The 17,850-nt window shown below is 44.4% G+C and overlaps 1 protein-coding gene across 1 annotated transcript; it reads left to right on the top strand.

Annotated features, from left to right (window-relative positions):
• The first annotated feature begins 8,062 nt into the window (after positions 1 to 8,062).
• LOC138969505 (GTPase IMAP family member 9-like) lies at positions 8,063 to 17,844 on the top strand. The gene is made up of 7 exons (XM_070342308.1): positions 8,063 to 8,297; positions 10,500 to 10,793; positions 11,423 to 11,586; positions 12,194 to 12,426; positions 13,478 to 13,652; positions 14,021 to 14,377; positions 17,118 to 17,844. The coding sequence occupies exons 1-7, from the start codon at positions 8,282 to 8,284 to the stop codon at positions 17,370 to 17,372; spliced, it is 1,494 nt and encodes a 497-aa protein (XP_070198409.1). The 5' UTR covers positions 8,063 to 8,281; the 3' UTR covers positions 17,373 to 17,844.
• The last annotated feature ends 6 nt before the right edge of the window (positions 17,845 to 17,850 follow it).

Here is a 17,850-nt window from a genome sequence, read left to right as displayed (position 1 = left end):
CAAATAGCTCTCAAAATACATCTAACTTTGTTCAGGGGCGGATAAGTTGCTTTGTAAGGGGGGGGGGGGGGGGGGGGCACTTTGAATCGAAAGTGAATGTGATGGGTGCGAAGCGCCCGAATTTGCTAGGGGGGTCCAGGGGCATGCACCCCCGGAAAATTGTTTGGCCCAAAAAAGCAAAATGGTGCCATCTGGTGCCATTTGAACTTAGAAATGGTCATAGAATCAGCTTTCCAAATTATTTCTTTTTTTTTCGGGGGGCGGGGGGGGGCACGTGCCCCCTGTGCCCCCCCCCCCCCCCCCCCTCGTCCGCCCCTGTTGTTGGTAATGTTGAAATTTAGCGTTGTAAATTCAGGATAGGTTTTCTACTGTCATCATACTATACTGTTCAAAAAAAGAAACGCATATATAGTTGCTACTTGCCAAATTTGTTTTATTTTTCGAAAAAATTAACAGAAAATCCAATATTTAGATTATTTGTTTGAAATTTGGTATGGACACAGTTGAATGCACACACAGTTGTCAGTTCATTTGCATCTTCAAACCAATCAGTCAATCAATACGATTGGGTGCCGAGGCTGTCAAGTCAGTAGGGGGTGTGACTGCCTTGAGCAGCAACAACTGCCCGGCACCTTCTGGGCATGGACTGGATCAGATGCCGGATATCTTGCTGTGGGATGGTGTCCCACTCCTCCTGAAGTGCCTGCAATAGATCGCGGTGATTTGCCGGCGCTTCTTCTCGCCTGCGCACACGTCTGTCCAATTCATCCCAGAGGTGTTCTATCGGGTTCATGTCTGGCGACATGGATGGCCAGGGAAGCACCTGGACATGGTGGTCGGTGAGGAACTGGGTGGTGAGTCGTGCTGTGTGCGGGCGAGCGTTGTCCTGCTGGAATATGGCATCCTGGTCAGCCAGAAGAGGAAGGGCGTGTGGGCGCAGAATTTCCTCCACGTATCGCTGGGCAGTTATGCACCCTTGGACGTGCACCAGGGTGCTCCTTCCAGCGGTATTGATCGCCCCCCACACCATGACGCCTCCACCACCATGAACGGGTGCCTCATCCACACAGTTGGGCGCGTAACGTTCGTTTACTCTCCGGTAGACCCTCCTCCGACCATCATGTCGCTGGAGCAGGAAGTAGGACTCGTCGCTGAACCACACGTGTCTCCAGTGATTCCGGACGGTCCAGCGAAGGTGCTGGTTGCCCCACTGCACTCGGTTCTGGCGATGGCGGCGGGTGAGGACAGCTCCTCTGTGAGGTCTGCGAGCTCTCAAACCAGCTTCATGCAGGCGGTTCCGCACGGTCTGGTCCGATAATCGGTGTGGCCCGGGGAGAGCCTGGACAGAAGATGAGGCCGACAGGAAACGATTCCGGAGGTGGCGGAGCCGTATGAAGCGGTCGTGAGCAGCAGTTGTCGCCCTTGGTCTTCCCGCTCGTGGCAAGTCAGCAACAGAGCCAGTGGCTTGAAACCTGACCCACAGTCTACTGATGGTGCTCTGGGACACGTGGAAGTGCCTGGCGATTGCACTTTGACTTTGGCCTGCTTGTAAACGACCCAATGCAATTTGGCGGTCTTCTCTGCTCAATCGGGCCATCTTTCGTCGCTGAATTGTCGTCTGATTTCTTTGTGGCGAACAATCCGCTTTTATGGGTTTTGGAAGACATGGTGAGAGCTCAATATTCCCCGAGTTTCACGAGATTACACTGAAGCATGACGAGTGGTCATGCCAAATGAGCAATTTTGACATTGTAGCCACTGATAACGCATGCGTCACGTGCAGAGCTCACTTGTGGCAATGGACGAAAGGTCGACGACCAGATAAACATTTTCTGCAGTTTGGTGGATATCCTTGTAGCCATATAACTAAATTAACCAAATATTACAAGCTATGCGTTTCTTTTTTTGAACAGTATAATAAACAGGATGCTCCATTTCCTAAACCCGCCTGCCCCCACTGGAAGAAAGGCGCCGCCGGATAACTCAGGCTGACGATGCTATTTAAAATAGCAAATGACAAGATTCCTGCACTACCAGCGGCTACATGTTTCACTACAGCTGACAAATCCCGACTGACGCAGGATCCGCCCCACCCGCGCAATACCGGACCCACGCAATAGCAGACCCGCGCAATAGCGGACCCTCAATAGCGGCCCAACGGCTGTTCCGTTTTACTCCCCTGTTTGTACTACATCTTTCGACTTTGGGAATTTTGTGGTGTTTAGGGACAGAACATAATTGGTTTAGTCCTGTTTCATCGGGAAGTTAGCAGAACAGGGTATGCTATCGACATTTGTAAAGCTGAAAAACATTCCCGAGAAAAATTTCAAGTTGTCAGTGTATGCTGCTGTCGATTGAAACATGATCGTGTGGTACAGATGTGTAAACCGGAACCATGCGTCTTTGTTATTGCCAATATGCTTTTGAGGGACATAAATCTACGAACAATATTTGAACAAGATTTATTCAAACTTGACGGTTTTAATGGACAGTGTTGGTGAAGTTACTGACACTGAGGTAGCGACTTTACAGGATCGGAGGGGGATGGGTCCTCTAACTTCAAGTTACAGCTCGGAGACAACCCGGTAAGGACTTACCGGTGTTTCATAAATAACACTTTAGCAGTTGGCGCGGACTTATTGAGCGTACGTGGTTTTCAGTACAGGCCAGTATATGAGTTGCAGCTTTTTCAAGAATAAATCTTGTTCAAATATTGTTTGTAGAGAGGAGCAAGCATGAGGACTCTCCTATTCGGGCTAAAAATAACCAATTCTGGTAGCTGCCGACCTTCCGCCAGACACACATTAATACCGGGGGAAAATAAATAATTACTGGGCAGTAAAAATAAATACCGGGCGGTAGTTAAACGACAGTTTGACTTTAAAGGACACAATGTTGCAGATTTTTCAAGAATACGGGCCCAGAACGGGAAAAAAAAGTTTTCGTTTTTCTTCGTGTTTCGGTCTTGCATGGCCAACATCATGGGGAAAACCGAAAGTTTTAGGCATTAAACGATGAAGTTCGACGCCGAAGAGAAGATTCGCTATTCATTTCAACTTGTAAAACCCTAAAATATAACCTCAGTGTCCTGAATGAACTCTCTTCGTAACAGTCCGCTATGTAGTTATTTCCCTTGAAAATGAATATAAGGTTTGCGGAAGGAATCGACTTTAAAGTACATAACTATCGTTATTCTCTTGTATGCAGGCGCTGTAACTCGGTCGTTCGGTCTGTTGGTTGGTCTGTATGAGGGCATCTGTGAATGTCTAATTTTTCATGTTCTGCCTTCGCCGACATGTTCATTATGTCATTTTTGTGTACGTTTTACTGTTATGTCTTCTTGTTAGCGTTGCCACTTAATGGGCGAGGGCCTGATAGGAAAAACATGTTAGCATCAGGGAGTGGAATGAGCTACCAGAGGAGGTTGTCAGCGCGGCGACAGCAGCCGCCTTCACCTCCAGCGCATCCCACCACTGCCAGCACCTGTAAACAAAACCAGTAAGTAGGGTCGATGAAGGCTAGGGCAGCACCGGCAGGGGTTTAACCCCTGCAACCGCTCCGGCCGCCGGCTTGGCCTAGCCCGAGACTTGAAAATGCTGTGTGGTCCTGCCCCCCCCCCCCCCCCCACCCCCCTCTCCCTGCAAATTTTATTTTCTTCCGCAACCCTCCAAAGCGCCACTAATAGTCAGAACGTTGACCCTGGGCGTTAAATGGAAGAAGAAGAAGAAGAAGAAGTTAAACTCGGGCAATAACATCAGTTTAATTTAAGTTGATATAAACTGTGTCCGTGTGTCTGTCTGTCAGTCTGACGGTCACACAAAGAACACACACACACCGGCACACACCACACACACACACATGACACTGACACACCCACACTGACACACACACACACACTCACTCACACACACACACACACACACACACATACACACACACACACTGATTTTAAAGACTGCACAGCACACTACTTAACCGACAATCTACAACGGTGAATTGATAGTGTGCCACAAACAAGCAGTAAGCTTATTCCCGATGATGTGTCCTTACGCTCAGGTCAGTAGGTATGTATACAGAAATTGCCACTCCTCTCTTTCTTGGCGGACAGTCCCGATGTTCCAAGCGACGTAGCTGCGCAAAAGCATCTTGCCATTCTTCTCTGAATAAGGCGAGGCATATTTGCCAAAGCAGAGGTGAGAGAATATAAAAGAGTGCGTGTGCTTGAGAGCACATGCGTGTATATTTTTCTGTGTGTGTGTGTGTGTGTGTGTGTGTGTGTGTATGTTTGTGTGTGTGTGAGTGTGTGTGTGTGCAGTTTATGCGAAAAAGCACTCGGATTCTAATTTCAACGCGTTTTGTGTCAACTACTGCCGTCTTCTTCCACTAATGTATGACGTCACTAATATGCAAATTTCTCGATTGTGCCGATAGTTTGAAACTTAGATTTTGCACTGCGCACTAACTAGACTGTCTTGAGAACATTCCCGCAAAAAAATAAATTGTTGCAAAAACTGGTGGGTTGAAGCATCATTTTTGGCACGGTAACCGCACTAAAACACTTTGGCTAGACAGCTACCCCCCTCCGCCTCACTTGACCGTGTCATCCAGGGGCGGACGAGGGGGGGGGGGGGTGCACAGGGTGCAGGTGCACCTCCCCTCCAGCCCAAAAAAAAATAAAAACTTGAATTTGGAAAGCTGATTCTATGACCATTTATAAGTTCAAATGGCACCAGATGGCAACATTTTGCTTCTTTGGGCAAAAAAAATGTCCGGGGGGGGGGCATGCCCCCGGACCCCCCTAACAAATTCGGGCGCTTCGCGCCCATCACATTCACTTTCGATTCAAAGTGCACCCCCCCTTACAAGGCAACTGATCCGCCCCTGTCATCACCCCTCCAGTGCCACTAGCCGCTGGCGATTGCATTGATCAGCAGTCAAATTAGCTACCCACCCCCCAATCCTTCCCCCCCCCCCCCCCCCCCTCTCTCTGTGCTATTCACCTCTCTTGTTGTTCTTCGCTGGACAGTCCTTGAGAGACTTTCACATGTTGTGAAAGAAACACTGAGTTTCCTCTCAGATAAAACTCGGTCATTGACCCCGGGTAAGAAGGTCAGTGTCTTTAAATGACCCAGGTCTTAAGGCCAACCAGCTACATGTATTACAATGCAGATCTGCCTTTGATCTGACCCGCCCATTCAGAGCAAACACATTTCCCCTCTGTATTTTTCCTTTGATGTGGGAGCTATGTACCACTGATCCAGTTTCTGTGTAAATTGTATAGGTCACTGACCGCAGGGAAACTCACTGAGATGGTTTTCTAAAATATGTTTAACACCAGCTTTGCTGACCAACCTAGTACAAGTAGTGACAGTACTACTGCTCTCAACTATTTCCCTTATAATAATATGGGAGATTTATAGAGCGCTTTACATTCTCTAAGCGCTTCAACTAAGGAAGTAAAAAAAACAATCCAATATATGTGATAACAAACAGAGCTTCAACAATAGGACAAGGGCTAGGGATGCAACTCTGCAACTCTTTTGAATCAAAAGCATCAAGATCACCTATAATCAATTCTAGGATCAGGAAATCTAAAAATCTTTTTGTTTTCATTAGAAAATAGAAATGAAATATAATGCTTTTGATTATTTATGACTAAAAGCTGTGGTAAATTTGGCTGGTATACAACTTTCATACTTCTGCTTAATCTAACAGTAACATTAACAACACACACATAAAGAAAAAGAAAACAAACAAGAAAGCAACTTAAAACAACTTTTGTAGTCAGCTTTTTACCCTCTTTTTTCACACAACAGAAAACATAATTTAACAAAAAAAACATTTTGCTAATTTACTTTTGTTTTTAAAGTGTGTGTGTGTGTTTATGTGGAAAGTAAAGTTCCATAGTGAATTACTTTGTAAACTGTATGGTAGGGGGTAACTTTCAGTGAGGTTTAGTGTGTGATTGTGTGACAGGGTGTAAATGTTGTTTTGATTTCTTATTTCTTTGTGGCAGCTTTTATTTTTAATTCTTTATTAAAACGAGGTTAATTATCATTACTCATGTATATTAAAACATAAACATTTTTGTCATCAAGTCTTGTGTGTGTTTGTGGTAGTTATTAGTAGTGCAAATCCACATGTATGCATTATAAGTATGAATGTATGTTTTTCCAGCGTCGCATGCATGTGCCAATTTGAGGTGTTTAATTCTGATTCCTGTATTTACAGTGTAAAATTAAAACTATTGTTTTCAAACATTCCTATGACACCTGGTAATGGTTCTGTGGTTTTGTTTTTAATTTGTATTTTGTTTTTCTGCAATAAATATTTGAAATGGATCTGAGGCCGACTTACTACTTTTAGCACTCTTTTTCACCACATTCCCACGTACAGATATTGCAATATCAACTCTTCCTTTCTACCTGTTTCAAACAAGCTCTATTTTTTAATTAAAAAGTTTTTACTAAATGTCTTAACATAGAGGGGGGAATCGAGACGAGGGTCTTGGTGTATGTGCGTGTGTGTGTGTGTGTGTGTGTGTGTGTGTGTGTGTGTGTGTGTGTGTGTGTGTGTGTGTGTCTGTCTGTCTGTCTGTCTGTGTGTGTGTGTGTAGAACGATTCAGACTAAACTACTGGACCGATCTTTATGAAATTTGACATGAGACTTCCTGGGAATGATATTCCAGGACGTTTTTTTGGGTTTTTTTTTTTTATAAACGTCTTTTATGACGTCATATGCGGCTTTTTTGTACAAGTTGAGGCTGCACTGTCACACCCTCATTTTTCAATCAAATTGATTGAAATTTTGGCCAAGCAATCTTCGACGAAGGCCGGACTTCCGTATTGCATTTCAGTTTGGTGGCTTAAAAATTAATTAATGACTTTGGTCATTAAAAATCTGAAAATTGTAAAAAAATAAATAAATTATAAAACGATCCAAATTTACGTTCATCTTATTCTTCATCCTTTTCTGATTCCAAAAACATATAAATATGTTTTATTTGGATTAAAAACAAGCTCTGAAAATTAAAAATATAAAAATTATGATCAAAATTAAATTTCCGAAATCGTTTTAAAAACTATTTCATCTTATTCCTTGTCGGTTCCTGATTCCAAAAAACATATAGATATGATATGTTTGGATTAAAAACACGCTCAGAAAGTTAAAACGAAGAGAGGTACAGTAAAGCGTGCTATGAAGCACAGCGCAACCGTTACCGCGCCAAACAGGCTCGTCACTTTCACTGCCTTTTGCACTAGCGGCGGACTACGTTCAGTTTCATTCTGTGAGTTCCACAGCTTGACTAAATGTAGTAATTTCGCCTTACGCGACTTGTTTTTTCTTGTGGCTGTTTGATCAATTCATAGCAAGCATTGACTGAAATAAACAATTTATATATCCAGCACAACATGCAATTCATTGACTTTTGACCCTAACCTTTTAACACTTCCCAAAATAAATCTTTGGTGGACATTGCATCGACGCTGTTCATTTTGAATGAACATTTTTCTTGTTTGTGTATGTGCTTTGTATTGGACGAGCCGCTGAGGTGGTCACAAACACTCCGGGCAGGTTGGGGGCCGGTTGGGATTTTGGGGGGCCGGTTCAATTTTTGACTTACCGGTAGCAAAAAAAAAGTTAAGGTACACCCCTGGTGTGTGTGTGTGTGTGTGTGTGTGTGTGTGTGTGTGTGTGTGTGTGTGTGTGTGTGTGCCAGTGTGTGGCACGGTGTGTATGTGTGTGTGTGTGTGTGTGTGTGTGTGAACTGTCTTATTTAACAGCAACACAAAAAAGAGCAGCCCAGGATAAATAACTGCATCAGTCTACACCAACATCAACTCTAAACAGACCAACGGACAAACCATTCTAATAATGTACGAAAGAAACCAACAACAAGACAAAATCAAGTAGCAATAGACTAAGTAGAAGTAGTCGGCGCCTGTCCTGACAACGAACACAAGCTTTCAATGTGATGTGACGTTTCCATACTTAGTCTGTAATCGGGAATTCCCGCATGCCTTGTGTTTCTCGAAAAGCTGCCACATAATGAATAACAGCAAAGATGATAACAGCACGTCTCACGCTCACTGGGCTAATGCCAAGTTTACTCATCCGCTCGACAGGAGACATACCTATATAAGTACAGCCAGAGTAACCGGTTATTAAACTCTTTGCGGACAGACTGTGATCATTCACACAGGCAAGAGATCGACACGAACAATAACATTAGAGCGCTTTTTCCTGGATCTCATCTCAACCGTTCCAATTTCTATCAAAATGGGTTCTGCCGACGGTAAGTGTTTGGATTCTTTCATTTTCGTTCTTTCTATCTTCCTTTATATTGATGTTGTGTGCTGTTTCCACTTGCTTCGTTTCACTTTTGTTGCGTTGTTCTGTCATTTGAGTCATTCTGTTTGATCTTGACATTTAATTCGAGGAGGAACACATTGCTTCAGCGAAAACAGGGTCACAACCATTTACTGGATAGTTGAGTTGGTTGGCTTGATGTTTGATTCGGAGTTGCATCAGTATTGCTCAGTCTTGATAACTACTAAATAAAAAAAAACAAGGAAAGTAGGTTGTTGGAACGTTTGTTATTGACAAAACAATACATTCACAAATATATCGACCCAACGGCCTTTTAAGTGCACAGACAAACAATAACAAAAACTTTTCTGGCTGATTTTTTCTTCCGCCGGCCATTTGTTTTTTTCTCTTTGTTTTTGGACTTGATAACTACTGTCTAGAAAAATGCAATACTACTACTACTACTACTCCCACTACTACTACTACTACTACTACTACTACTACTACTACTACTAGGGGAAGGGCCCCTAATATGGACCACTTTTTGTTTATTGCTGATAACTAGCTTGTTTTCTTGCGAAGAAGTTTCATTTTGTGGTTGGTAGTCCTTCTCTCTTAGTTTAACAGTTAGGCCTAATTAGAGTGAAATAGCTTTGATAGACCTTCAGCAAAAATTAGATACAGAAAAAATCACAAATGGTCCATATTAGGAGCCTGGGCGCCCAATATGGACCAGTGAAGCGGCCTTCACGAATCACTGTAAAAAGCCCCCTATACTTCAAAATAACATGATACAACTTAGTGTGCAAGTCAGACTAATTCAAATATGCTTTAGATTGAGCTGTTTCGGGTTGATGAGAGCATTATTTGAAGCACACCAGGAAACTGAAGAAACTTATCAAAAACAGAGTGAAAATAAGTGAAATTATCAACTTCCAAAAAAAAAAAGACTATTTGTTATATGTTTTTTAAATCTCTAGGGCTAGTTATAGGTTATTTTCAGCAAGCTTCTTAATGAATTAATTAAAATTGCCTTTAGTTTTTATTTTCTTCGATTTGTTGAAGGTGGTCCATATTAGGGGACTCACACATACTTTGAGGTTTTGCTATTATTTCTTGTTTGCAGTAGAAACTCGGGGTACACACTGTTAAAATGTAACAAATACTGTCTTAGCTGTCATTTATAGCCATTTTTGTGTTATGAAAGCTTTGGCTGTGGACAGAAACGAGTCCATTTCAGGCGGCAAATTTAGAGTGAACGCTGAAAAAAAGAAAAAAAAAGAAAAAGCCTAACGATTTTGAGATTTGTGTTTCTGCAACTGTTTTGACATGTGCAACTTATCCAGAGAGGGTAAATAAAGCGAATGAAATTGTTTTGAGCGCTCTAGCGCCGTTAGTTTGTCAGAACAGGAGGTGGTCCATATTAGGAGCCGGTCCATATTAGGAGCCTTTCCCCTACTAACATTAACATTACTGATTTTAAACACGTGTGCCATACAAGTACGCACACAAATATGGAAGGAAGATGATGTAGTTATTTTGTAAAGTGTGGAAGTGGTCGAATTAATAGTTCAGGGAGCAGTAGAGAGACTGTTCCGCTTGTTTGTTTGTTTGTTTGTTTGTTTGTTTGTTTTGATTTCGTGTGAAAATGGTCGAAGAGGGCCCCAAAGGGTTTAAAATCGTGATCGTGATTGGTGTTTTTTTTTTACCTTTCTGTGACCGTGATTGCCAAAATTTCCATTTCTGTGATCGTGATGGGACTTTGCCCGTGATCCGTGATGACAAAAAAATCAAGTCTCGTGATCGTGATTGTCATTTGTTTTCGTGATCGTGATGGGCATTATACTTGTCTCGTCTAAATATCGGGCCCTATTGCTACGCTGAAAACACAATAGCTGGTAATAATTCCTATTGTGGCGTCTCATTGCTTTTATTTTGACGTCCGAGATTTCACGAGCCTTTGGAAAGATTGAGGTTCAAAAAGACGCGTCTTCTCCGGTAAGTTTGAGGCAGAAGGCACGCAAGTACAAAATGTAGTATAAACAGAATAGTAAATATAGGTTTTCATGAGTTGTTTTCTTAGTAAAGAGTATTGGAATGCGGGCCAAAGCGGAGAATCGGACAAAACATGTAGTAGGCCCTATTCTCTCATACATTTTATTGTGACACAAGAAGCTGAAATGTGCAGACACCCAGATGCAGGCATGGGCCGAACGCTACAGCATTGACACCTCTACGGTACAGGTGCTAAGCGATCAGGGTTTTACGTCGCTCAATCTCCTACGTCATCTCAGCCCCGATGACGTCACAGAGTCGTTCCAGAATCCCAAGTTGTTGCCCTTGGCACAGTGCATGGCTCTGAAACACGCCCTCAAACAGCTGGATGGTCAAAATGGTTTCAGTGACGTCTCGGCGCCTTCTGCTTGCGCGAGTCATGTGCCTCAGAATTTCCAATCAACACCGAACGTTCATCCAACTACAGGTAAGTGTGTGTGTGTGTGTGTGTGTGTGTGTGTGTGTGTGTGTGTGTGTGTGTGTGTGTGTGTGTGTGTGTGTGTGTGTGTGTGTGTGTGTGTGTGTGTGTGTGTGTGTGTGTGTCAAAGGAAAATGTCAGAGTCAAATCAAAAACGAGTGCGGCAGACATAGACCCAGAATCAACTTTGCCTCCACAGCTCCACAAACTCTCATTGGCATGTTTTGTTTTGCATAAATTCCTGTCCACCAACATGCACCGCACATCACACAGAATTATACCGACAGTTACAGTTGTCTTCCTTTCCCGAGTAAAACAAACATGTACTCCGTTACAGATTTTATCGGGATTTCACACTTGATGATAACATCCTTCCACCCCGAATATACTGGCTGGCTTTTTTTGTGCAGAGGGGGAGGTTGTTGCTTAATAAATTCTGCAGATTGGCGTCAGTTACAAATTTAATCAGCATGCAACTACAACAACATCCCACTTTGCACATGAAGCAACCGAGTTGTTGAATCATGTGTTGATGTAATAGAGGATGCTCATTTACAAGGTGAAAGTTAGGACGGCTGTATTGTGATTTACAGTAATTATGATTTATTCGGGAATTAAGTTTTGAGCCTTTGTTTCAGGCGAAGAATTCCGCTTCCTACTTTTGGGGAAAACCGGAAGCGGAAAGAGCACGACCGGAAATACAATTCTTGGAGCTCCAATGTTCACCGTGGGGATGACGTTTGAGTCTGTGACTGACCAGTGTGAACTGAGGCGTAACCAACACCTAGGCAGAAAAATTGAGGTAAGTTGACAATATTTGCAAGATTGGACGCGCCCAGTATCGAGCTAACGCCCAGCCCCTACTTTGGATTACTGGAGAAAGATTAAATGTTTCATTTAGTAAAAAGTTTTCCATAACAGTTCCTTATGCAGTACCGGCATTTCATCTGAACCGCCCTGATATGGCCCTCCGTGGTCGGCTGGGCGTTAAGCAAACAAACAAAAAATTTCATCTGAGTAAATAGTGACAATAAGATGCTGCAAAACAAGTTTTACACATCTGTCTGCACCAGAGATGTACATTTGAACGTTCTTACTTTTCAAACACTAAAAAGTAGTCCTATTAGCCGTGACTGCTCACCCATGAGCTATGGGGGATTTAGGCTGGATGCTGGGGGAACAATTAATCCTGTGGTTGATGGTTGATTATCGTGAATAAACACCCCTGCTAGTTGACAGATGAAAAGAAGCAACCTCTGATGATGATGATGACATAAAACAAAATGGGAAAGGCAAATACAGAGATGAATGTGGTGATCATAACGATGGTGACAACGGTGATGATAACAATGACAATAACGACAACAACTCTCCAGATGACGATGGCAACGGTTGTTATTTCTGAACAGATGATGGACTCGCCAGGGCTGTTTGACACGAAGCGAACTCACGAGCAGATTGCAATTGACATCGTGAAGGCGGTGGCCGGTATGCATCCGGGTCCTCACGCCATCCTCTACGTCATCCCGCTGGGCCGCTACACGGAGGAGGAGTACGCCGTCTACACGCGTCTGAAGGCCTTGTTTGACGACCAGCTCACCAAATACCTCATCGTGCTCTTCACTGGAGGCGACAGACTGGGGTAAGTGTCTGAAGGCCTTGTTTGACGATCAGCTCACCAAATACGTCAAATACCTCATCGTGCTCTTCACTGGAGGCAACAGACTGGGGTAAGTGTCTGAAGGCCTTGTTTGACGACCAGCTCACCAAATACCTCATCGTGCTCTTCACTGGAGGCAACAGACTGGGGTAAGTGTCTGAAGGCCTTGTTTGACGACCAGCTCACCAAATACCTCATCGTGCTCTTCACTGGAGGCAACAGACTGGGGTAAGTGTCTGAAGGCCTTGTTTGACGACCAGCTCACCAAATACGTCAAATACCTCATCGTGCTCTTCACTGGAGGCGACAGACTGGGGTAAGTGTCTGAAGGCCTTGTTTGACGACCAGCTCACCAAATACGTCAAATATCTCATCGTGCTCTTCACTGGAGGCGACAGACTGGGGTAAGTGTCTGAAGGCCTTGTTTGACGACCAGCTCACCAAATACCTCATCGTGCTCTTCACTGGAGGCGACAGACTGGGGTAAGTGTCTGAAGGCCTTGTTTGACGACCAGCTCACCAAATACCTCATCGTGCTCTTCACTGGAGGCAACAGACTGGGGTAAGTGTCTGAAGGCCTTGTTTGACGATCAGCTCACCAAATACGTCAAATACCTCATCGTGCTCTTCACTGGAGGCGACAGACTGGGGTAAGTGTCTGAAGGCCTTGTTTGACGACCAGCTCACCAAATACGTCAAATACCTCATCGTGCTCTTCACTGGAGGCGACAGACTGGGGTAAGTGTCTGAAGGCCTTGTTTGACGACCAGCTCACCAAATACCTCATCGTGCTCTTCACTGGAGGCAACAGACTGGGGTAAGTGTCTGAAGGCCTTGTTTGACGATCAGCTCACGGATGAGTGCGGACGTCAGTACATTCAGTCTATAGCGAACATGCTGAAGTTACTTTCAGGTTCTTGAGGAGTGTGATGTCGGTACGTTCAGTCTGAATATCTGAAGGAAGTCTTGAAATAGGTCCTGGAGTTTTCACGCGCACACCATATTGACTTGAATGCAATGGTGCACGTTTCAGACCGGGACAGAGCGTGGACAGCATGCTGCAGAAGGTGCCCACAGGCCTGAGCAAAGTGCTGGAGGAGTGTGGACGTCGCTACGTCCTCTTTAACAACATGGTTGTCGACAAGGCACTGCAGATAGAACAGCTCTTTCAACTCGTCAACTCTATGAAACGCAGCAATGGCGGGCATGTGAGTGATGCTTTGCGTAATGTGTGTGTGTGTGTGTGTGTGTGTGTGTGTTGTGTGTGTGTGTGTGTGTTTATATATATGTGTGTGTGTGTGTGTGTGTGTGCGTTAGGTGGGGTGGGATGGGGTGTGTATGCGTGTGTGTGTGTGTTCGTGTGTGTGTACGTGTGTGTGTATGTGTGGTGTGTGTGTGTGTGTGTGTGTGTGTGTGTGTGTGAGTGTGTGTGTGTGGTTGTGCGCGTGCTTACGTGCGTGCGTGCGTGCGTGCGTGCGTGTGTGCGTGTGGTGTGTGTGTAACTTTGACCATGTGCGTTGCCACAGGAAAACAACATAATACACGTGTAATAATAAAACATGACCCTGTCCGTCAGCCATACACGTGTCCCAAGTACGAGTCGGTTGGCCAAGGGCTGGAGGAGGAAGTGCAGCGCCGCCTGGTGGAAGTGGAGAAGCGTGACGTGCAGAGGACCAAGTACGTGCAGCAGCTGCAGCGAGACACGGAGGCCGCGCAGCAAGCCGTGCAGGACGAGCGGGAAAACTTCCAGCGCAAGGAGGCCGCGCGTGAGGAGGAGGCGAAGCGCGAGGAGGAGAGGAGGCAGAGGGAGATGCAGGAACTGACCAAACGCCTGGAGGAGCAGAAAGTCAGCCTGGAGAAACAGCGCGACGCGGAACGGCAGCAACGAGAACAGCTGGAGGCAGAGCGACGGGAGCAGCTCAGAGCTATGCAGGTAAGAGAGCTGAATGTGTTGTTTTAGTTTTATACAGCGACCAAAAGAAAATATGAGACAGCTAGCTCAAAGTGATGCAGGTGAAAGAGTTAAATGTGTTGTTTTAGTGTATAGTTGATGTAGCCGAGTAGAGTATCAGGTTGTTGTTGTTTTCGAAGCAGTTACTGCCGGGGAGAAGTCGGAATTGAACGACAAACAAGCTACCTACCACATGGACTTATAGTGACTGAATTGTAATGGTGGTGCATAATATTAATATTGAACGCTGGTACTGTTCTGGTCTGATATATCTGAAAGTCAACATTTTGTCTTTTGGTAAAGTAGGACTGTGTATTAAGTTCCTTAATTGGGCGAAGTTGTCTGCGCGAAGTATAGGATAGGATAGGATAGGATAAGATTTACAGTCCAGTGAGGTTACCCTCATGGAAATTCGGGCTGCTTTCTCCCCGGGGAAAGCGAGCTGCCATACATACGGCGCTACCCATATTTTTTTTCCTGCATGCGTGTATTCATGTTTCCTGAGACTTAATGCCGTGTGAGATGGAATTTGTTTACTTTATTCCAAGTCCCACGGGTATTTGATGGACATTTTTATCTATGCCTATACAATTTTGCCAGGAAAGACCCTTTTGTCAATCGTGGGATCTTTAACGTGCACACCCCAATGTAGTGTACACGAAGGGACCTCGGTTTTTCGTCTCATCCGAAAGACTAGCACTTGAACCCACCACCTAGGTTAGGAAAGGGGGGAGAAAATTGCGGCCTGACCCAGGCCTGAACACGCAACCTCTCGCTTCCGAGCGCAAGTGCGTTACCACTCGGCCCAAAGGGAGCGTTAGCACTGAGTTTTCGGTAAAATGACTTTGCTAAGTCTTCGCCAAGTCGACTTTGGGCTCCATGAAGGACCGTCTTTAAGGTATAAGGGATTTACATCTTTAATGTCATCTTTAAGAGTTTCTTCTTCTGCACATTCCCCTGCATATTTCCTTCTGGTAGCCATGTCCTTCGCACTTTTTTGTACGTGTATCCATTTTTTCTGCACTCTTTCTAATTCAGAGTTATTCTGTTTGAACATTCTCAAGATGTCTGGAGAATTGATGTCCTCCAAGCTACAAGGCTTTTTGCCAACAATGAGACTAGTTTCATCAGCAACATTTATCTGTGATCACATCTTAATCATCACCAAGACTACTTAATCTTGATATCCACTGAAACTGGTCTTCAGATTAGCCGAGACTAGTCTCAGCGATTACTGTTTTTGGGGGGTTATTGATCTTTATAGTTTGTTAACGATCGACTAAATGTTTTTTCTCCACTCGTAATCCTTGTATTTGATTCATTTTAGTTCTTCGTCTTCTTCTTCTTCTTCTTCTTCTTCTTCTTCTTTGTTCATGGGCTTAGACTCCCACGTTCACTCATGTTTTTAGCACGAGTGGATTTTTACGTGTATGACCGTATACGCCGATTTCGGGGGAGGCATGCTGGATATTTTCGTGTTTCTATAACCCACCGAACTCTGACATGGATTACATGATCTTTTCCGTGCACACTTGGTCTTGTGCTTGCGTGTACACACGAAGGGGGTTAAGTCACTAGCAGGTCTGCACATAAGTTGACCTGGGAAATCGGAAAAATCTCCACTCTTAACCCACCAGGCGGCAGCGACCGGGATTCGAACTCATGACCTCCCGATTAGGAGGCCGACGCCGCGCCCGTCATTCATTCATTTAAGTTTATTCCAAAGGTTTTGAGTGATGTATTGAAGATCGAATTTATAAGGGTTACATAATTATTGATTACGGCTTTCAGTGAACGATATCCCATTACCCATTCTATTTTTAATAACATGGGCTGTTGGGAAAAGCCCAATGGGCGATTGTATCATCGCGCGTCGACTGCATGTAATGGTGTAATAGCTACTTAAAATTAATGCACTTCTGTTACAGCTGAAAGGACTGGTCACCCCCGAAGAGCCGCATACTTTTAAACCTTTGCTGTCTCATTAGGATGAGTTTCTTTCAAGGCTTTTTTTTTTTAAATGGGGGGGGAGGGGGGGGTCAAATATATATATATATAATTTTTTTTAAATCGCTATGCACATTGTCACAATATATTCCTGTCGTGTCGCAAAACATGGGGCCAGCCCTGTCGTCTCCTCAACCCTGCCTCAACATTCAGTCACCTTGTTGTACACCCCTCTGTACAGTCACCTTATTGTACTCCCCTCTGTACAGTCACCTTATTGTACACCCCTCTGTACAGTCACCTTATTGTACACCCCTCTGTACAGTCACCTTATTGTACACCCCTCTGTACAGTCACCTTATTGTACACCCCTCTGTACAGTCACCTTATTGTACACCCCTCTGTACAGTCACCTTATTGTACACCCCTCTGTACAGTCACCTTGTTGTACACCCCTCTGTACAGTCACCTTATTGTACTCCCCTCTGTACAGTCACCTTATTGTACACCCCTCTGTACAGTCACCTTATTGTACACCCCTCTGTACAGTCACCTTGTACACCCCTCTGTACAGTCACCTTATTGTACACCCCTCTGTACAGTCACCTTATTGTACACCCCTCTGTACAGTCACCTTATTGTACACCCCTCTGTACAGTCACCTTGTTGTACACCCCTCTGTACAGTCACCTTATTGTACACCCCTCTGTACAGTCACCTTATTGTACACCCCTCTGTACAGTCACCTTATTGTACACCCCTCTGTACGTTGCAGGAGCAGCGCGATCGAGACATGGAAGAGCTGAGACGCCGGGAGGAGAAGATGGAGGAGAGGTTGGCCGCCCAACGGGAGGAGGACCGGAAGATTCAGGAGGAGAGGGATCGACAGCACGCGCAGATGATGAAACAGCTTCAGGACACCATCGCCAATCAGGGGGGCGGCGGAGGGGGTGGTGGAGGCTTCTTTGGCAGCATGGTCAAGGGCGTTACGTCAGTCGTCAAAAAAATTGGCAAATTTCTTGGGTTCTGAACAATTGTTTTAAATACGTGCTGACAACACTCCCGGCTATCAGGCACCGGGGAAACACGCAACTCGTTATTATATAGATTTTTAATGAAACATTTTTTTCGGAATATGTACTGTAAAAGAGCTGATCTTGATCATTTGCTTTTTTTTCACAAATCTTTGAACCGAAAAGCAAATGGACGCAAGCGCTGTAAACATAAGCAAAATGGTTGTTTATAGTTAAAATTATACCTCCTGGCACACGAGAGAAGAAAAAGGCATTAACATGAAGAACCTACTCATCAACTCAGTGTTAATGAAAAAAATATACCAGTCTGCTACACTACATGTCCATGTTAACTGCAAGCGCATTGCTATTTTGTACATAGTTCCCTTTACACTACATTTTCTTTGTATCTCAAGATGCTCTTCCTATTGATCAAATTATATTTTAACGTGTATGTGAATGGATGTGTGCGTGATTGTGTGTGTGTGTGTGTGT

Source organism: Littorina saxatilis, linkage group LG6 (assembly GCF_037325665.1).
Source record: "Littorina saxatilis isolate snail1 linkage group LG6, US_GU_Lsax_2.0, whole genome shotgun sequence".
Classification (NCBI taxonomy): Eukaryota; Metazoa; Mollusca; class Gastropoda; order Littorinimorpha; family Littorinidae; genus Littorina; species Littorina saxatilis.
Note: the sequence above shows the minus strand (reverse complement) of the source record. Positions and strands in the feature narration are given on the sequence as shown.